This window comes from Myxine glutinosa, chromosome 1 (assembly GCF_964187855.1).
Source record: "Myxine glutinosa chromosome 1, kmMyxGlut1.1, whole genome shotgun sequence".
Taxonomy (NCBI): domain Eukaryota; kingdom Metazoa; phylum Chordata; class Myxini; order Myxiniformes; family Myxinidae; genus Myxine; species Myxine glutinosa.
In genome coordinates this window covers 79,030,209-79,052,945 of record NC_136261.1, presented here as the reverse complement: position 1 = coordinate 79,052,945, position 22,737 = coordinate 79,030,209, and the positions used below count along the sequence as shown (strand labels likewise).

Here is a 22,737-nt window from a genome sequence, read left to right as displayed (position 1 = left end):
CTCACTCTCCTCGGCCAACTAACACTATGTGTTGCACTCTTCACACATACACTCCGTTGGGCACTCACTCTCACACTCTAACACACTCGCGCTCCAGCGCCGGTCGCACACGCGTGCCATTCACTTTCACACCTCGCACCATGGACCTTCCACGAGCGCCCGGGTGACGTCGCGATCCCAAGTGCGCGAAAAATCTTTTCGCGCCAAACACTTTCGTGCCAAACCTTTTCGCGCCATACACAGCCCTACTCACCTTCGGGATTCTTTTCCGCAGCAGCGCCTGCAAATTCTCATTGGGGTTAGGCAGCACAACATCACGATGCGAACACAGACTTTGCGTGCATTCCATCTTTTTCTCCCATTTAATTCCTATCTCTGCCGTCTCCTCAATCCCAATTTCCATTATAATTATGTCTTTTTCTTTTTCCTCGACGACCGCCGGTGCCAATGAAATTTCATTTTCCAACTCGGCGGCCATCGGCTTTTTCATACCCCAGGTCGCGATTTCTACCCCGGTCCACTTAACTGCGCTTTGCTCCACCTCGCTTTCTACGCGATCCTCATGTCGCGCTACCTCGTCGCGTACCAATGCGCCCTCTTCGCCCAACTCGCGCTCAATGTCTTCCCCCATCTCTTTTATTTGGCCACCTATTCGGTTTCCAAACCCTGTTAACCCGTCTTCCATTCCTTTCATTCTCTTGGGTGGCCATCCTGTTTTCCAACCCTGTTAACCCGTCCTTCATTCCTTCCATTTGGTTCTCTTGGGTGGCCATCCTGTTTTCCAACCCCACTAACCCCTCTTTCATTTCTCCCATATCATTTTCCAATCCCCCCATTTGATTTCCCAATTGCTCTCCCATTTTGTCCATTTTTGCATCCAGTTGGGTCAGGAATAGTCTAAGGTCAAACCCGATTTGCACAGCGGCCCCAGCTGCCACCGCGGGCTCGGCTCCCACCACCATGTGTGAGGCACCGCCATTTTCTTCGCCTGCCACCCCTACTGCTCATCAATTGTATCCTCCATTTCTCCCACTTCTTCCCGGGGGTCCTGGGTTGATTCTAATTCCTCCTCTACCTCCTCATTTACCCTCACCAGCATCCGACTGTCTTGGCTATCCATGGCACGAATACAATTTGGTTGTTAATAAAATTTCGGCCGCTCGTAATTTTGAGTGCGTTAGGCGCACTTCGGGTCCAATCCCACTTCCCTGATACCAATTGTTGCAGATCTCAACGTCGACCTTTCCCCTAACCAAGGGGGGATTAGTCCCCTTGTCTTTTACTAGCCGACGCGATCCGGGGCTATGACGTTCCTTCCGGACGGCGTTGAATAGGGTGGTAGGCTGAATTCCTATTACCTAAGTACCAACGCCTGCCAGGAAACAAGGAAATAAACCCCGCCCGAATCATGGTTATAAGTGGAAACGCCGAGCGATAGCGAACCGTGATCCGAGCCGTTAACAAGAACTAAACCCGATCTGAGCGGTTCCGAATCGTGCCACGCTTACCCAATGGCGGAAATGACTGATACGGTCGAATTAGGAAAGAAACAAGGAAGAACAGATTTATTTACAACTTGTACAGGAAGGAGAAGCAGAACACACAGTGAAGCTCATACAGTATTAACTTATCCCAGGACACGGGCCCGTTTCACACTCAGACACACACACACGGGGATGTAGCTGGTCATGGCGATGGTCCAGGGATGATGGCGTCCAGGCAGTTCGCTCCGGTCCCTGACTCGTACCGCGAAAAGATGGTCAGGGCGGCAGAAGCTCCCTGCGGGTCGTTGACGCGGTGCGGACAATTACGAGGTTAACGCGGGGCGAAAGGTATGCTGGCTGGCGGTTACTTCGCGGCTCAGCTGCATACGTAATAAATGAACCGGGCTTTATATGCGCTCCTAATACAGTTCGCTGCAAAGCTCCTCTCCCGCCGGAGCCCTCTCACAGAGCGTGATCCCTTACAGTTCATTCACAAAGCCCTCTCCCGCGAGTCCTTTATCATGCGCAAGCTCCCTCTGTAAGTCCTTCTGCACGATGCGCTTTCCTCATGAGTCCCTCTTAACAATGCGCTTTCCTCACGAGTCCTTTATCACTAGAGTCCTTCCCAAGCCAATCTTCCAATGAGTCCTCTTTCCAACCAGTCCTGTTGAGGGCTTTTTGCATGCGCTTGTATATCCTTTGCAGCGAACCTTCCAGCACTTGCTGGATGCGCCCTTACCATGCCCTCTTAAGCCATGCCCACCGAGCCCTGGTTGGTTGTTGGCTCTTACCGTCTCCGCCTTTGACGTGCTGCTTGATGCGGCCACACCTCTTCCTCACGCTCCGCCCCCTTTCCAAGCCTACAACGTGGCCACCCGACTAGTTTGAGTGAGCCACTGGCAGCTAATGCTGCCGGCTCAACGCGTAACAAACGACGTGGATTAGACGAATGGGGCGCGGGATGGATGCTGCTCAATGAGGTCGATTTGGAAGGTGGCCGCAAAATGAACGGGATCTAAGCTTATTTTTTTTACACAACACAGGTATCACAAATGGAAATGGCCTTATCCTCACACATACTATGACATAACTAATGTTCTAAGGTGGCCTACGTGTTGCTTGTGGACTAACTATGGGGGCAAACCTTTAACGATGTTATATTTACACTCAGAACCGCAACAATATATATATATATATATATATATCTAAGCTTGGCGAGTTCTGTGTATATATATATATATATATATATATATATATATATATATATATATAGCTGGAGGCAGAGTGTCGGGAGAAAGGTTGGCGAGTTCTGTCAGCTATTTGAGGTGGGGTGTAGAGGGTATATTGGCAATTTATTTTCTGCATTTCTTTATCGGCTTGGAGTGTGTGGGACAGAAAGAAGGAGGATGTGTGACAGAGTGGCCCAGGTTGCCTTGAAAGGCTCACTTTGGATATGGAGGCAGTTTATGGAGGCAAGTCAAACGGTGTAGGTTGAGGTCGTGGGTGGTAGTTCATTTCAGCCGAAATGGGTAGTGACTGAGCGTGGAAGAGAAATGGAGATGTTTGAATGGAGTGTGTGTGTGTTGCAGGAGTGGGTGTGGTTTTGCATGAATGTGTTTTTGTTTGAGTGGTGCATGTTGTAAAGGTAGGTGGTCGGTTTTTTGTTTTTTTTGGTGTGTGTGAGTGGGTGAGGGGCTGTGGATTCTGAGAGTGGAGGCGGTTTTGTTGTTGTAGTCTGTGTTCTCACGGGCTGGGGATGGGGGTATGTATGCATCCAGGTGTAGCTGCTGCATGTGGAGGCATATGTGCCCCTGCTGGCCAACCTCAGCTGACCGAAACATATTGAGATTGACGGGCCAAAACAAAACTGGATGATGCTGAGGACCCCGACTGAGGACCCGGTCAGTGAGGCACACTTGTGACCAGGTGTGTTTTGTAAATATATATATATACATACATACATACATACATACATACATACACTACCGGTCAAAAGTTTTAGAACACCTCAATTTTTCCAGTTTTTATTGAAATTTACGCAGTTTAATGTCTCAATGTACCCTGAAATGAAGCATAGAACAAATAAACAATTGGAGATAAAAAGGAAATCATAGAATCATTTTGTTTAACAAAATTTAATTTACATTTTTGACTCAGCAAAGTAGCCACCTTTTGAAGATATAACCGCCGAACACACTCGTGGCATTCTTTCCACAATGGAAATCAAATATTGTTTGGGAAGTTCTTCCCAACACTGTTGCAGAAGTTCCCACAAATGTGTTGCACTTGTAGGTTGCTTTGCTTTCACCCTTCTGTCCAGTTCATCCCAAACCAGCTCAATGGGGTTTAAGTCTGGAGACTGTGCTGGCCATTCCATGATTTGAAGCCTACCGCCTTGATCTTTTCCTCGAAGGTGGTATTGACATAGCCTGGAGTATTGACATAGTATTGACATAGCCTCAACATATATACAGTGTGGCCCCGTTATAACGCGATCGTTGAGGTCCATAAAATGTCATCGTGAAAAAGGTGGGTCGTGCTAAATCGGGGTTCAAGAAAATCAGCGTTCAAACTGACCCAATGTTACCCTAATATCCTAAAACAGTTCCCCCACCCTTCCCATGCCTCCTCCCCCCAGGCCCTCTCCCTTCCACACATCTCCCTGCTCTCGGATGTTGTGTTTGTGTGCTTCCCTTTCTCTCCCCATCTTGTCTTCCACTCCCTCTTTTTGGGTATTTTGTTTGTCTGGTTGATTTGTTTGTGAATAAATGTTAGCTCTTTCACGAGCCTCGATTCAGTATACAAAAAAAAAAAAAAAAAAAAAAAAAAAGGTGTGTTTAGGGTCATTATCTTGCTGTAGGATGAACCCCTGACCAACCAGGCGTATACCAGAGGGTATTGCATGGAGCTGCAAAATGCTGTGGTAGCCCTTTTGGTTCAGGGTGCCAGTCACTCTGTGCAAGTCGCCGAGTCTAGATCCAGCAAAAGAGCCACAGACCATCACGCTTCCTCCTCCATGTTTGACAGTTGGTGTCACACACTGAGGAACCATCCTTTCGCCTACTCGACGGCGTACAAAAACCCTGCGGGATGAACCAAAGATTTCAAATTTTGATTCATCAGTCCATAAGACCTTCTTCCAGTCTTCAGTAGTCCACTGGCAGTGCTTCATGGCCCAGGCAAGCCTCTTTTTCTCATTTTGCCATCTTAGCAATGGCTTTCTTACTGCCACTCGACCTGTCAAATCTGCAGCTCGAAGTCTTCTCTTCACAGTTGAAACTGAGACTTGCTTACTACGACCAGTGTTAAGCTGTGCTTGAAGCTATTGTCCTGTGAGCCACCTGTCACGCAAGCTGTTGACTCTCAGAAACTTGTCTTCTGATTCTGTTGTGACTTTGGGTCTGCCAGACCTCTTCCTGTCAGAGTTTCCTCCAGTTTCCCAGTGCCTTTTGATGGTGTAGGAAACTGTACTAACTGACACATTGGCTTTCTTTGCAATTTCTCTGAAGGAAAGACCTACACTTTTAAGGGTTATAATGGTCTGTCTGTCTTCCTTTGTTAATTGCCTTTTTCTCACCATTATGATAGCAATATACCACTTCCTACATTGCAATATTGTCCAAATAATGCATCAGAGGGTGTAATAAGGCCGAGAAAAATATATTTCCGGTCTCTGGTTTTGACCTCGATTTTGACCGCGCATCGATTTTGACCCTGCGCATCAACAATTTTTTTTTTTTTTTTTCAAATTTCCAACGGTACCGACAACAGCGCGCGCCCGTTCTCCCCTACAAAAGTACGTTTAGCTTGTCCAAATCCAACCAGCCGTTCCAAAGATATGAGTAGTTTTGTGTGCAGTGCCATCATGAATCTAATGGGCTGGATATTGTCATTTATTGAAACGAAGACGTTCTTTGTCGGGTTCGTCTGAAGCAACCACAAGGCCTAGAGAGCTGCGGGTGGCCTCATTAGTTAGGCCTGGATCCTATGTCGTTTGTCATGAAGTTGTAAGTGCCTGTGTTAATCTGGTGGACTGGGAGAAGAGATCGTGGGAGACCATCGGCATGGATTCAAGCGCTTCCGCGTTAGCCCAGCAGCGAATTTGCAGATTTGAATGACACCATACAGCCCATCTGCGCATGCGCGGATTTGATACACATGCAGCGTGTCATCCCATACACGAAGATTGGTCCAGGGGGTGTGGTCATTTGCGCATGCGCAGTTCTTTCAGCATTCAAATGCTTCGGCAATCGCCTGTTAGACCATTTGCGCATGCGCAGTGTTGACGCGATCGACGCATTGGAATGTTTGAAGGTATGGCGAGACGATCTCGAGAACAAAATGGCAGTCTATAATATGCTTGAAGAACTTAATGATTTTCAGAATAAATACATTTTAAAATAACTTATTAAGCCTGTGTTCATTATTTACAAAAAGGCCGACCTGTCCCATTGGCTGTCTTTAATTTCTCTCTGGACGGCGCCACAGCAGATGAGGAGGACCACAAGGCATGAGGACACAAAAACAACACCTTTATATGTGCAATCGATGCTTTTTTTAAAAGAAAAACGAAAGAAAAAAAAACCGTATCGCCACATCAATTCTGGAACTTTGGTCTGATCAGAGACCAGCAATATATTTTTTTCGGCCTAACAGTCTGTTCCAATACTGCTTTTATACAGACAGGGTGTTTGTTATCAAGTAATCAGCAGAGGTTGGGACACCTGCAGAAATTGTTTGCATCAACTTTCAAGGCTTAATTTACTTACATTGCTGCAGAACAGCTGTAAGTTGTTAACCCATTATTTGTTCCCTGAAGAAGGCCTTTATTTATGACATAACTGTGCAATTTACATTATTTTCGAGTTTTTGCTATTAAACCTAAACTTTTTTTTTTAACCTCCAGCAATTTACTGCTTACCTTTGTACCATTTCAGGTTATTCACTGGACTTGAATTGCTTAAATTTCAATAAAAACTGGAAAAATTGAGGCGTTCTAAAACTTTTGACAGGTAGTGTATAACCCTGCTCTCTACTGTTTTTGTGCTTCCCTCTCTCTCTCTCCCCCTCTTGTCTCCCCCTCCCCTTATTATATGTTCTATGTGTTAGCTATTATACGAGCCTTGACTAAGTATACAAAAAAACCTTCAGAGAGCTGCACAGCAATTTTCAAGAAAAGTAAAATAAAATAATGTAAAGTACTTAAAAAAAAAATTAAAGAATCACGATTTAAAAAAACAAAGTTTATATTTGAAAATCACCGAGCTTGATGAGGCGTTGGGCTTGGTGCATGCTGGTAAATAGCCCTCTCGGACAGAGCCGATGCATGGAATTTCACACTACAGAAACAACGTTGAATTTGCGATTTGCATGCAAGAATTGTCTGCAAGGGCAAGCTGACTTTAGTTTATGTATTTGACTTTCTTCACAAGTAGAAAAAGCATTTATGGTAGATGCTGATGATACAACCGCGTTTGCTTTTTCCGTGTTGCTAATGCAAACATTCATCAAAATCATAGCAGCGAGAAATTACGATCCCCGACCCTAGCTGTACTCCGCCCTAATAAAACTCAAATGAAAATACATTATTGGCAATGCTATTTTACCACCCGAAGGGGGGTCGGGGGGTCTCTGATATAGTGGGAGGGGACAGCTGAATCATGCAAGGGGTGTGGGGGGGGGGGGGTGGGGGGGAGCAGCTGAAGCATGAAACTCTGATGTAGTGCTCCACTGAATAACATCAAATCATCAAACTTTATAATCCACCACTGCTCTCTCTTGTGCTGAGTGTTGTGACCACTTTTTTTTCCTTCAATCAGATTCTGCGGTTGAACTGCAGAAGGCGAGGGTTTACTCACCTTTGAGTGCGGAAACACTAGCTCGACATATACCCTTTAATCTACTCAAATATATGAATGGTGAAGGCGAGGAGGTGGGCGAGTTTAAAATGAAATCAGCATGTATATATAATGTGCAGCTTGTACTTGGGCCTGCTTTCCCACCATATTTATAAGAATGCAATACTAAAGCATTAACACATTATACCTTTCATGTCAGCAAATCACAAGGCACTTGTTAGATAAATCGATCGTTACGATTCGATAAATCCTTCAATAATTTTGCCCGCATGCCTGCTGGGTTAAACTCTCACATCAATAATGTTCTGCGGCTTTTGCTTATTAATTACTCCCTCCATACCTTTTTAACCTCACTCTCCTTCGCCCTGAAGACATCAATGATAAATAAACGATTATTTCTTTAATGGCCTAGGTTATTCCCATCTTATTATGAGTTCGTCTGGGGAACGATTTTGGTTGAAGTCTTTGATGAACTGGCTGGTCAGGCAGGACATTCAGCCGAAGGTGATTTGTGCAGGAATTTGGAATTTGTTGGAGGTGCTGGATACAACTCACCTACTCTTCACAAAGGACACAGGATGGATCTTTAGCATTCACCATCTGTGCTGCCAAGAGGACAGGACATCTTGAAGATGATGTACGTCTGTAAGAAGACATACATCTTCCCAGCTTGAAGTCCATCCGAGAGACTGTGATGAAATGCCCTCCCTACGAACCGCCGGTCTGAGTTTATCGTTTGGCCGAGAATCAAACTCCAGACAAGACAAGACAAAAGGTTATTCGGTCGAAGCTAATGATGCAGGGATGTAGAATATTGGGTTTATTATGCGATGTAGCCTGCATACTGCTGTCGTCAGCTAAATACGAGCTCACGTGTGATGCGGGTCCAGCATCTTCACTTAACCACATTCATACCCAGTGAAGGTTCATTCCTTTCAGTTGTGATCATATGTCATATTAAGCCACTCGGATGTGGTGTAAACACCGATCTGATATCTATACGAGCCGCACAAAGTGCATGATTATCTTCAACATGCAGGTGATGGTTTTAAAAGCAAGTTACCTGTGTAGTCGATGCGGTCGACATTTCATCGGACAGGCTTCCACGGGTCGTGAGCAGACGGACCAAACAATCTGGCTGCTGCAGTAACTCGAGGGCTTTCTGTTGAGATGCAACAGAGTCCACAAGAACATCGTTCACAGACAAGATCTGGTCCCCGGTTTGTAACCGCCCATCCCTGCCAAACATACCACAAACAGATGGGGAGCATTTATTAAGAGTGATGGGACTATTGTTGCTCACATTATACAACAGGATGTGAATGTGCACAGGTGGTTGCAAACTGGACAGCCAGCTTAATTTGGCCAAGCTGCTATAGTCATGGTATAAAAAAAGCAAAATTTGCCAATTTGCAAAAGACTGGCACATCTAAATAAATTAGTTTACCAAAAAAAGAAAAACCCAGTGCACCTCTTAGGCTCTTACATGAGCCTCGATCTTGTATACAACCTCGTTTCTCACCTACCAGTGAAGTCCCTCCTGCCTTGTGCCGGTCAAAAATACTGTACACCCATTAGCACTGTTGTTTTCCTTCTCCAGTAGTGTATGTGGTGTGTGGTGTGTGGTGTGTGGTGTGTGTACATATATTGTCATCATCATAATCACCATCATGTCTACGGAAGTAAAGGTAGTCCTATACATCTTCCCATCTGCACTATGCAATGGTACAATACTGGGTTAAATTGGTGCTGCAGTTTAGAGGGCTCATGGGTGATTGTCAGTGCGCCCCACCAAAAGACCTGGTGTTGGCTTAACGATAAAGGTGGCTGCCTTAAATCTTAGGGTCTTGAGTTTGACCCCTGTTGTGCCACTGAATCAACACCAGGTAGGTTGACTCAGCCTGTCATCCTTCCGAGGTTGGCAAAATGAGTACCAGCTTACTGGGAACAGGGGGCACTGCATGAGCAGCACAGCCGCACCCCCACAAAAATGATGCAGCCAAGCAGTCACAGGCCGCATACGAAAAGAACAACAACCCCACCAAATATTGTCTCGACGCCGTTTGAAAGCTGAAACAGATTGAGCATCCACCACATTCCAGGGAAAGCTGTTCTCGTGTTCAAATACTCTCTGACTTGATTATTTTTTTCTCCTCAAGTCGAACCTGCACCTTTGCACAGTGTTTAAGAGTTATCTCACGTTGAAAGGTATTCCACCGGGAGTGAAGAAATCCTGCAGTTTAATCTGATCGATTCCATGTAACGTTTTACGTTTGGGTCATATAACCACGGTAGTGGTGATAGAAAAGTGAATGCATATTCAAACGCCGGAGTCTCTCTGGAGAGTAAAGTTCACATAGCATGGGAATTATCCTTGTAGCCAGTCTCTGGATCTTCTCAAATGTATTAAGGTCCATCAGGAATCTCTGGTGCCAGGTAATATTGCCCCACTCCGATGAGTGCACTAGTGCCTTAAAGATCACAGGGAGGATTTCCTCATCCAAATTCACAAAGGATCAGTTGATGAGCCCAAGTATTCAGTTGACCTTGTTAACCTGAACACATGCTAATGGCACCTTAACTCTCCATCCACAGTAGTAGCAAGGTCGGTCTACTCAATCACTACCTGCAAGCCTGCATTTCCCATGTGGAATATGCCTTTCTGACGTTACCCCGACACAGATGCAGTCTTGTATTTTTTCAGACTGAAGGGAAGTAACAACAGTTATGACCGTTGCATGGTGACTTTTTTTTCTTTTTTTTTCTGTACTGAACCGAGGCTCGTGAAAGAGCTGACAACCGCGAGGGAAAGACAGCACAGGGGGACCACGAGGGAAAGACAAAGACAGCACATGGGGACCACGAGGGAAAGACAGCACATGGGGACCACGAGGGAAAGACAGCACATGGGGACCACGAGGGAAAGACAGCACATGGGGACCACGAGGGAAAGACAGCACAGGGGGACCACGAGGGAAAGACAGTACAGGGGGACCACGAGGGAAAGACAAAGACAGCACATGGGGACCGCGAGGGAAAGACAGCACATGGGGACCGCGACGGAAAGACAGCACATGGGGACCACGAGGGAAAGACAGCACATGGGGACCGCAAGGGAAAGACAGTACAGGGGGACCGCGAAGGAAAGACAGCACATGGGGACCGCGAGGGAAAGACAGCACATGGGGACCATGAGGGAAAGACAGCACATGGGGACCGTGAGGAAAAGACAGCACATGGGGACCACGGGGGGAAAGACAGCACATGGGGACCGCGAGGGAAAGACAGCACATGGGGACCGCGAGGGAAAGACAGCACATGGGGACCGCGAGGGAAAGACAGCACATGGGGACCACAAGGGAAAGACAGCACATGGGGACCGCGAGGGAAAGACAGCGCATGGGGACCGCAAGATAAAGACAGCGCATGGGGACCATGAGGGAAAGACAGTACAGGGGGACCGCAAGGGAAAGACAGCACATGGGGACCGCGAGGGAAAGACAGCACATGGGGACCGCGAGGGAAAGACAGCACATGGGGACCGCGAGGGAAAGACAGCACATGGGGACCGCGAGGGAAAGACAGCACATGGGGACCGCGAGGGAAAGACAGCACATGGGGACCGCGAGGGAAAGACAGCACATGGGGACCGCGAGGGAAAGACAGCACATGGGGACCGCGAGGGAAAGACAGTCAGTTTAACCACCGAAACCATAGAGCGTACGGCCCTGGCGCTTCAAAGCGTACACCACATCCATGGCAGTAACGGTCTTTCGCTTTGCGTGCTCCGTGTAGGTAACAGCATCGCGGATAACATTTTCCAGGAACACCTTGAGAACTCCACGGGTTTCCTCGTAGATGAGACCTGAGATGCGCTTTACTCCACCACGGCGAGCAAGGCGACGAATAGCAGGCTTTGTGATTCCCTGGATGTTATCACGCAGTACCTTGCGATGATGTTTAGCACCTCCTTTGCCGAGACCTTTTCCACCTTTACCACGTTGACATGACGACACCGTTCCATTTGATTCCAAAACAGATTGACACAAACGACGAGCGTTCTTGTGTCTATATCAATGTCTATATCAATTCATACGCTGCAGCTGGAGAGTTGGCCCCTTCCAGTGTTAATCCTGCGTTGTTCAAAGACAGGAGGATAGGTCCTACTTCGGCAAACCATTCCACCTCTGTGGGCGCAATCCAGTTGTTAAGCATTGGTTGTTCATTTATCGAGCTAACATGAGGTAGACATCCAGATCCTTCTAGACAAATGAAGTCGATGTTTACCTCGAAGGATTGTCAATACAGTATGGCATCATCTGCATAAAGTTAGATACTGCTACGTGTTGAAGATGGCAGGTCATCGATAAAGATGACAAAGCACCTGACCAAGGACACGACTACCTTGCGGTATTCCACAGAATACATCTATCCAATCCGACTCAGCTCAATTCACAACTACTCTTTGTGGTCTCTTAGCGAAGAAGGCTTCCAGCCACGTGATGAGTGTTCTTCAATACAAAATTATATTGATTTCTCTCAGTCTTCTGTGGGAAACCGAATGAAAAGCTTTGCGGAAGTCTAGAAAAATTACATCCACAGGCACTCGGTCATCCAATGATCTAGCTGAGTCTTCCAACTGCCACAGGAGAGGAGTTAAGCAAGAAGCAGGGAATAACAAGAACAAGCGTTACGCCTAGGTCCCCCGTCGGTGAAGTGATGCGAGTTGACAAAGTGGAAGACGCAAGGCGGTCATCTTGGATTTTGACGTGGCGATCCAATTTTCAAGAGCGTCCTTCCTTATGCATAGATACACCCACACACCAGATTAGAAGTTCGTAGTTAGTAGTTAGTTTATTTTTCAAGATATTTCACTCACAAGGTTCAGACATACATGGTGGCGGCCATCTTGGTTTTGACGTGGCGACCCAATTTTCAATAGCGTTCTTCATTATGCCAAGATACACCCACACACCAGATTAGAAGTTAGTAGTTCGTTTATTTTTCACGATATTTCACTCACAAGGTTCAGACATACATGGTGGCGGCCATCTTGGTTTTGACGTGGCGACCCCATTTTCAATAGCGTTCTTCCTTATGCCTAGTTGCACCCACACACCAAATTAGACTTCGGTCCTTCGCTTACGCATGGACGGACGCACGCACGGACGGATGGACGGAGGGGAAAACCATAGTCCCCCTTTCGCTCCGCGGTGCGACGGGGGACAATAACACTCGGTAGCACGCATACCTCCGCCAGGCTCAACACGATTTGTATCCCACTGATAGGCCGGATCTGGACTCTGATCTGAACCAAAATCGAATCGCTTGTTCTTGTTGCCAAACAAACTTATTCACCGAGTTTCGTATGAATCGGTCCACAACGTTTTGAAATATCGTGCTATATATTGTTTTTGGCCTTATCTCTCCAATGGTGAAGAATCACTTCAAACATTCTGGAATCCAGATCCGGATTCAGATCTTCACAAAAATCACACCATTTAATCCATGTCACAAACCCAAATGCTCCACCAAATGTCGTTCAAATCCGTCCACAACTTTGAGATATCTTGTTCACAAACAGACAAACAGAAAAAAAGACAGACAGGGGTGAAAACAACCTCCATCCACCGTCGGTGGCGGAGGTAACAAAACGATTGTTTCTTTTCGTGTTTTGGACATTGATTGTGATCTACATAATCGAGGATTTTCAAATGTAGAGCCTTGTATCTGATTCAACTTGCTGAGACAAAGCAATCTTTATTTATTTATGGGTTAATTTCAAGCAATGTAGATCGTAAATACAGGGGAATTATGCAGCAGGGTGCCTGATACTATAACATGTTCCGAATGTTTGTTACGACGTTGCAGAATCCTGACGGTGCAGTGCCTTCAGGAAGTATTCACACCCCTTGCCTTTTTCACATTTTGTTGTATTACAGCCTGAATTTAAAATGGATTAATTTTTTGAGATTATTTTTGTCACCAAACTACAAATAATACACCATAATGTCAAAGTGGAGTATTTTTTTTTTTAGAAATCTTTTACAAACTAATTAAAACTGAAGTGCAGAAATATCTAATTTACACAAGTATTCAACCCAGAGTCAATACTTCGTAGAAGAGCCTTTGGCAGCAATCACAGCTTCGAGTCTTCTTGGCTTTGTCTGTATCAGCATTGCACATCTAGATTTGGGAAGTTTCTTCCATTCTTCCTTGCAGATTTGCTCAAGCTCTGTCAAGTTGGATGGGGAGCGTCGGTGAACAGCAATCTTCATATTCTCAATTGGATTAAAGTCTGGCCTTTGGCTGGGCAACTCAAGTACTTTCACATTCTTGTCCTGAAGACATTCCAGTATTGCTCTGGCTGTATGGGTGGGGTCATTGTCCTGTTACAACATCAATCGTTGTCACAGTCCAAGGTCTTTTGCACTCTGAAGCAGGTTATCCTCTAGGATTTGTCTGTACTGGGCTCATTGTTCCCTCTATCCTTACAAGTCTCCCAGTCCTTGCCGCTGAGAATAATCCCCATATCATGATGCTGCCACCACCATGCTTCATGCTAGGGATGGTGTTAGATGCATGATGAGCTATGCTCGGTTTCCGCCAGACGTAGAGCTTTGAATTCAGGCAAAGGACTTCAATTTTCATCTCATCAGACCACCAAATGTTTTGCCTCATGCTCTGTCTTTCACGTGCCTTTTTGCAAACTTAAGGCATGCTGCCATGTGCCTTTTTCTCAGATGTGGCTTCCATCTGACCACTCTCCCATAAAGCCAAGATTTATGAAGGGCTTTGGAGACAAGTTGCATGGGGAGTGTTGATGGACAGCAATCTTCAAGTCATGCCACAGATTTTCGATTGGATTAAGGTCGGAGCCCTGACTGGGTCACTCAAGGACATTTTTCTTTTTGTTCTTTAGCCACTCCAATGTAGCTTTGGCTGTGTGCTCCGGGTCATCGTCATGCTGAAAGGTGAACTTCCGTCCCAATTTCAGCTCTCTTGCAGAGGGCTTCAGGTTTTCCTCTAGAATTTTTCTGTATTTTGCTTCATCCATTTTCCCTTCTGTCCTGGCAAGTGCCCCAGTACCTGCTGATGAGAAACATCCCCATAACATGATGCTGCCACCACCATGCTTCACAGTAGGGATGGTGTTCTTTGGGTGATGTGCTGCATTGTGTTTGCGCCAATCGTAACGATTTGCATTTCGGCCAAAAAGTTCCATCTTGGTTTCGTCAGAACACAAATCCTTTTGCCACGTGGCATCAGAATCTCCGATGTCTTTTTACATACCTCAAACGGGACTAAAGGTGGCCTGTTTGAGTAATGGCTTCATTCTTGCCACCTTTCTAGCTGATTTTATTCTGAAATAACCAGAATCACTACAATTTAACAAAGGTGGAGGCCAATTAACTTGGTGTGCGATTTTGAAGGTGATTGGTTGCACCTGAGCGAATTACCTCCGCCACCAAAGGTGGATGGAGGTTATGTTTTCACCCCTGTCTGTGAACAAAATATCTCAAAAAGTTGTGGACGGATTCGGCCGAAATTTGGCAGAGATGTAGCGTATGTCACAAGGACGAAATGATTAGATTTTCATGAAGATCCGGATTCGGATCCGGCTACTAGAATTTTAAAAAGTGATTCTTCACCATTGGGAGATAGGGCCAAAAACTATACATTGCGGGATATCTCAAAAAGTTATGGATGGATTAGGACAAAACTTGGTGCACAGATTGTGTGTGTGACAAGGAAGAATCGATTCGATTTTGGTGAAGCTCCGAATACGGATTCAGATATGGGAATTATTTAATTTTTTAAGTGATTATTCACCATTGAGTGATATAGCCAACCAGGCGGAGTGCTCTCTACTGAGTGCTGTTCTACTTTACAATTGCTATTATAAAGTGGGGGCGGGGGGAGGTGGACACTTATCCAATGAAGATATTCTTGTTTTGTATTATTATTAACTAATTTTCTGAAATTTGTGGAATTTGTTTTTCACTTCAAAGTTGTGGGTTACAATGTGCAAATAAAGGTGGAAAAAGTCTGATTTCATGCATTTTAATTCCAGGCTATGAGGGAATTAAAGGTGAAAAAATTAAAAGGGGGTGTAGACTTTCTATAGGCACTGTAATGTGTGTGCACATGTATATATGGCCTCACTACACTACTGCAAGAAAGTCTGAGCCATTTTGCATTTTGCTTTCTGATGCACAAGGAAACAAAAAAAGTGTGTTCAATGCAAATCCCTTTATGAAAAGTTGTAAGAAAGTGATATTCAAACAGCCAAATTTGTACACAATAAACCTTGATGTAGATTAATACCAAGTAGTTCCATCCTTTTCCTTCAAATCCATTTAATTTCTTCCAAGGACACTTTCAAATGTTATAAACTTATGGAATGGTGTTCTCTGCTTTTTTTATGACCTTCCAAAGATCGATCATCTGAGCTGCGAGGATATATTTTTTTACTGTTTCTTTGTCCCAAAAGTCCAATATAACTTCAGTGATATTGAGATCTGGGCTTTGAAGAGGCAATTCCATGCGTTGAGACTCCAGGTTCTTCTATATTTTGCAAATAGGTTTGAATTATACCAGCCGAGTGCTTTGGATAATTGTCTTGCTGCAAGATGAAGTTTGGACAAATAAGTCTTGCGCCACTTGGGATAGCACGGTAGATTTGAATTTGCTTGTACCTTGCTGTCGTCAATATACCATACATTTTCAGCAATTTTCCAACACCAGTTGAGGATATGTATCCCAAAACATGAATTGTACCTCCTCCATGCTTAACTACCGTCTTCAAGCAAAGCTCTTTATAAGTTGCAGGTTTTGGTCACCTCACCCACTGTCTTCCATTGGATCCAAATAACTGAAACTTTAACTAGTCTGTCCAAGCATTTTTGACCATTGTTCCATTGTCCAATTTGTGTTCTTGTGCATATTTTAGCCTTTTGGTCTTGGTCCCTTTTCTTAATGAAATGGAAAACCAAATACTGCATTGGAGTCATCAGAAGGAACCAGAAGAAGTAAAGAGCAAATATGGAGTCATCAGGACGAACCTGGATAGGATTCAGGTTTCAGCTGCTACTCCTCTACTCTCAAACCCATCCAGGCACAGTCAAGTGAAGTAACAGAGGTTGTTTTGTTTTGTTTTTTTAACTTCAACACATCCTTTAATCCCGATATCAACAGTGACCATAGTGTCCTTATCCAGATTTGTTGTCAATTCAACACTCGTTTTCTCTCTATTCCAGTTTTTGGGTCTTCCACTCATGGTGTGAATTACAGATGATGTTTCTCTGTACTTGTTGATTGTGCTTCAGACACCACACCTTAAAATAAAGTGATACGAGCTATTTCACTCAAAATGTCTTTCCTTCTTTATGCAGAAGCACAATTATATGGTGATCTTCCACTGATATTTTAGCCATTTTGTTTTAAGCTAATAGATAATCCTGAGAGATTTGTATTCTCCAGTACAAAAAGTGAGCTTTTAGCTTTATGGCTGTGTAGAAAGGAACACCAGACAACGAGTCATCAATTCGATTTGATTTGTAAATGTGACCGATTAACTACTACAACACTTCATATTAGCTGCTTATGTATAAGCTTCGTTTACTTCGAGTTGTGATCATCAGTTTTTGAAGATACTGATCAATGTGAATTGTAGATTGCTAAATGATACCATTTAATCTGGTGGTTGGGGGATTGAACACTTCTCTGTGGGCAAGTAAATTACCAGCAGGCACGCGCGACTTATGTTTTCCACGTGTGCAAACAAGTTGAGAATTAAAACTTCCGCCAAGCCGCCATTTTGAGTGCTCCATTTTAAATGAAGGCCTCCACGCTCAGGCCATCCGACTTGCAGCATGAACTCGCATCAATACGTTTGTGCCACGTGGGGCTCGGCATGGTTTTGCTGCAATATAAATACAGGGTCCGGCTGGGAGGTGTGACGATTTTCAGAAAACTCGTACACAGTTATTTTTAGTCGAATTTCAATTTTTTTTTTTGTTTAAAGACTACATATATAATGCCATTTAATACACTGTAACAAAGACATTTAAAAAATGTAATTCATGTTTGAATTGGGTATAACAATGCAAGTGGGGGTCTAGCGCATGCGTGATGGCTGTTGGTTACTCGTTGTTAGGCGCCATTTCAGTAGCCATGGAGCTGTGGATGATTGAACATTGCGTCTTTGTTGTTTAGACGTTTATTCAAATGGGTAGTTCGGTGGTGCTTACACAGCGCAGATTTCGTACTCACTTCAATGTTGGTCGACGTGGCGCCGTTCCGTCTCGAAACACAATATTGAAGTGGGTAAAAAACTTCAGGACAACTGGATCTGTGAGGCCGGGGGCAGCTCGGGGAGGTGATCGAACCATTAGGACCCCGGAAAACATCGAAAGGGTTCGACAAGCTGTGGAGGCCAGCCCTCGTCAGTCAGCGGTACGGCACACTCGCGCTCTATGGATGTCAGACAGATCAGTTCGTCGAATTTTGCACTTGGACCTTCATTATCACGTGTACAAAATCATGGTGGTTCAAGAACTGCAGCAGAATGATTTCGTACGGCGGTTTACGTTCGCAGAAAGAATGCTGGAACTGCTGAGGGATGACTGTTCTCATCATGAGTGATGAGGTGCATTTTCACTTGTCGGGAAGTGTAAACAAGCAAAATTCCCGATATTGGTCAGCAACAAATCCGCGAGAACTCCATCAAAGACCCCTGCACTGCGAGCGAGTCACTGTGTGGGCCGGAATAGTCCGATTCGACATAATTGGGCCTTATTTTTTCAAGGAAGGCGGACGCACTGTAACAGTCAACTAACAACGTTATGTTACGATGTTGCGCGAGTTCTTACTGCCTGAATTGAGACGACGTCGCATTGACCTCCCTACAGTTTGGTTTCAGCAAGATGGGGCTACTTGCCATACCTCAAGAGAATCAATGGCCTTATTAAGAGAACATTTTCCAGGGCACCTCATTTCAATCCGTGGGGATGTGGAGTGGCCCCCTCGATCGCCCGATCTTTCACCCTGTGACTATTTTTTATGGGGTTACCTGAAAGCTAAGGTTTACATTGAAAAACCACACACTCTTGAGACCCTTTCAGATGCCATCACCAGAGAAATTCGAACTATTCCACTTGCCATGGTTGAAAGGTCGATGGACAACTTTTCCGCGCATCTGCAAGAATGCTTGGACAAGAACGGCCGCCATTTAGATGATGTCATTTTTCAAACATGAATTACATTTTTAAAATGTCTTTGTTACAGTGTATTACATGGCATTATATATGTAGTCTTTAAAAAAAAAAAAAATTGAAATTCGACTAAAAATAACTGTGTACGGGTTTTCTGAAAATCGTCACACCTCCCTGACGGACCCTGTATATAATGTATGTATATGAGGATAGAGTATTAGAGTATAGTGAAATACAATGTAGAACAAATCGCAGGTGTTTCTTGTTTTTTTAAAAATTAATTATTATTATTTTTTTTTTAAATAAAGTGTGCATGTTGTAAATACTCAATACTAAAAATCTCAAGCCCCACCCCTCCCTCCCTAACCCACAAAAACACTCACTGTAGCTACTCATAATAAATATGCTATCGTAGCACAACTGCAGTTACAGACAAAGATGATCTCTCACCGATGGGCAATCCCTCCTTCATTGATTTTTTTCACAATGATACCCAACTTGTCTTTAGAGGAATTTTGAAGGCTCGTTACACTGAAGCCCAGACCCTCTCCATTGGGCTTGTACAAGTTTATGGACTCCACAGAGCGATTCTAGAGAGAAACAGCAGAAAAGGAAAATAATGTTCAAGGATCAACATCAGCGACAAATCACTTTTGAGCAGTGGAGTAAATAAATGAGAAAAAGCCCTATGGTATAGATACAACAAAGAGGACATAGTATTAATGTGTTGGTGAGACAAATAAATGTCAAAAAAAAAATTTAAAAAATTATATTTAATCAATTTTGGGCAATACAAACTTTTAATGGTACCAGGAGAAAATGGCACTGCCTTTGCAAAAATACATGTTTCAGCTGGTTTGCACCTTGGTGGAACAAGAGAGAATATCTAAGTAATCATTACATATAGCAAGAAATAAAAGTAATAATTTAAAATATTTTGATCATTTTTTTTTGGTATACAAGTCGAGGCTCGTATGAGAGCTAACACGTAGAACATATAATAAAGGGAGTGGGAGACAAGAGGGAGAGAGAGAGAGGGCAGCACAACAACAGCAGTGAACAGGGGCATCAGGAGATCTGGGAAGAGAGAGGGCTGGGGTGGGGTACGAGGGATAAACAAGATGGATGGACAGGGGCTTTCAGGGTACAAAAAAGGGAATTTGAAGGAGGTGAATTGGGGGTGAATTAACGGGGGTAGAAAATAACAAGGTTTTGGATGGGGGGGAGGAGATAGACCTGGAGATCTGGAGGTAAGAATGGAATTGAAAAGTGTGGGAGTTTGTTCCAGAGGTGGGTAAAAAGAGGAATGAAAGAGTAAAGGTGACCAGAGAGTCTTTATTTTGGCAGTTTCCCAAGAACAGGGTTGCTGGCAGATCTTGTGCATCCTGAAATAATATTTGGGGGACAGAGCACAGACAGAGCAGGGGGGAGCAAGGCAGAAGAGGAGTCTGCAGAAAACAGAAAGACCACCAACATGCCTGCAGTGAGAGTGAAAGGCCCTCAGAATCAGCTTCATCACAGATACCAATGCATCTGAAAGCTTTGGTTTCTACAGCATACAGCCGATCTAGTTGTGAGGCAGGAGCACCAGCCCAGAGGGGAGAGCAGTACTCCATCAAGCTGCCGATGAAAGCTTTGTATGTGGTGATGAGGTCAGTGGTGTCAAGAAAGTACTTCGCAAGACAGAGGATGCCCAGGTGACAACTGGCTTTGGAGGCCAGCTTGGAAATGTGGTTTCCCCAAGAAAGATCATGGTGGATAGTGAGACCCAAAAGTGAGAGATTGAGGCAGCGCATGAACTTTTGCCCCCGGCCGACATGCCTGAAAGAGGCAAAGCATGACCCCGGATCCCTGCCTAGCCTCTCCCCTCTCCAGACAGATAAAAGGTGATCAGCCTGCAATTAGCCAGATGGTCTGGAGTCTACAAGTCTGGGACAAGTCTGGAGTCCAAGTCTGATGATAAACAGTTCACAAGCCTGGAGGAGAGTGGAGTTCTGGACGAGATGACGAGGGTGTTGGACTCAAACGGGAGCAGCAGATCAGCAATGAACCAATCCCTAACTAAAAGAGTGCAACCAGTATTTCTCCTATTTAACCAATCCATCGTATGGGGAAGGGAAGGACACGATGATTCTCACGTGGTGAGGTGGAGGACGAACGAACCTCGATATCTCTCACCCTCTTAAGCTCTGCCAGTGTGATTCTGAATTGTGTTAGGTAATACAATTGTACTAAGGGGATAATTTATCGGGTTAGCTTTGCACTTTTTTAAAAATCTTGTACATTGCCACACCGACAAATCCTCCCCAACGCATGTCGTATGTTCTTCCCTGCTGCAATACAATAAACCCATTTGCTTTAAATATCCAAATACTTTTCCTCACCCACTTTTGTAAATAAACCCCGTAATTTTGTTCTTCCGATTTGTCTGTGTATGTCATTCCCTTCATTGGTTTGGTATAGCCTGTACTAGTGGTTATCCAGGATATTTTGGTTTTAACAAATTGGCTCCAGTCAAAATTGACAAGAATGCAGTATCGAATTCAAGATGGTGGATGATTCTCTTAGTTGTGGAGGTGAAGTCCGGAAGATCTTTTGCCACAATGTCTCTTGCGACAGGCAACACCCGAGGGCTGGGCTCGAGGTACCCTTCCACAGAGTTCATGTTAAAGACCATCTTGAGTTTGTCAGCATCTGCAACATCGTCGCCGAAGAGAGCGAGACCGACTAACTTCAGACAAGCACCATAGATGCCATTCATCACCTTCGTGCCAGCTTCCTTTATTATGGAATCCTCACATTACGTGAGTTCCTTGAGCAGCATGAGGACAAATTTGTGCCGCTGCGGAAACTGTCTTGGCTGTGAACCAGATGCGTACGTAATATTTTATGACGAAAATGCAGAAACCTCCGAGCTTTTCCCAGAGAAGTCCCATGCAGTTCGACCTCATGCGGTTCGACTGTGCGAGACCCCTAAACATTGGTATATTGAACTGATTTTGATACTGCCAGGTTTTCTCATTAAGTGGATCAAAATTGCAATTGAGCGAACACGTGTGACAACTTCATGTTTTTTGAAGCACCCTAATATATATAGTATGTATATATATTGTTACGTGCTCCTCCCCGACCCCCTGGTCACGGTGTACCTCCGAGCCACGAGAGGAGTCACGGCAGAAAAATGTGTTATTCCGTATGTCAAAGATCAATGGTGAAGCCACACCAATTGTTACTCACAAACAAATATTGTATTAAGATCACACAAGAATAACAGTACAACAATAATAGTAATCAAAAGTACAATCAATATATCCTATGATGGTACCATCAGTTTCGTAATATATAACTCACTGTGCTCCAAGTGAGTGAAACCAGAACATTCCCAATGTCTCTTTCCCGGCCTCAAACCCAAGTTGATTCCAGTTTCAAGCCGGAGTCAATTCGCTCCAGCGATCGCCAGAACGATGTCCAATCAAGACCAGAATCCCGTGCGGATGGCAAGTACAGTCACACAGCCAAAATCTGCACAAAGGTGCCCTCAAGGCGACTGGGAAATCACACCCTCGGGTATGGACTTTCACAGCTCACAGTCGGCGAACCGCAAATTAATCTTCAAAAGCCACGGTGCACACACACACACACCAGATACGTCTGAAAGCGGTGAAAACGGCTGACGAAGCAAAGAAACCTTGCTCGACACGCGAGTCAAAATGGCCAATGACCGTACTCGAGACGTAACGGCAGTCCAACGATTCTCTTCCGGAATCGATCGCAAAACCTGACACGCAGGTTAATCTGTCACAGCGATAACCACTTTGTCGCAGGAATCCCTTTCCTGGGAAACCCAAAGTTCACTCGTGACTCTTGCTCGGCAACGTTCGCTCCAGACCAAGAAGCAGCTATGCTTCTTGTCCGACTCAATTTGCTCCGCCTTCTTTTTTTCCTCTTCTTCTTCGTCGTCTGGTTCCCGATCCGGTTTCCTGTTTCTTTTTAACACGAACTTTTTCACCTTTTGAAAACAGAAATATCTATTTCCTTTAAATGACAACAATAATAATACATGGAATCAGAAATGTTTACAGTGGATGAAAACCACCACAACGGAAGTGACGAATCCGTAACAATATATATATATATATTAGGGTGGGCTTCAAAAAATCAAAATGCAGATTTTCTCCG

The 22,737-nt window shown here is 44.6% G+C and overlaps 1 protein-coding gene across 1 annotated transcript in view; it reads right to left on the bottom strand.

The window, feature by feature from the left end:
• PATJ (PATJ crumbs cell polarity complex component) overlaps nt 1–22,737 on the bottom strand; it is a 327,659-nt gene that overhangs the window by 238,294 nt on the left and 66,628 nt on the right. The window contains 2 exon segments of the mRNA XM_078771907.1: nt 8,406–8,580; nt 19,009–19,148. Coding sequence (XP_078628033.1) covers nt 8,406–8,580; nt 19,009–19,148 — 315 coding nt within the window.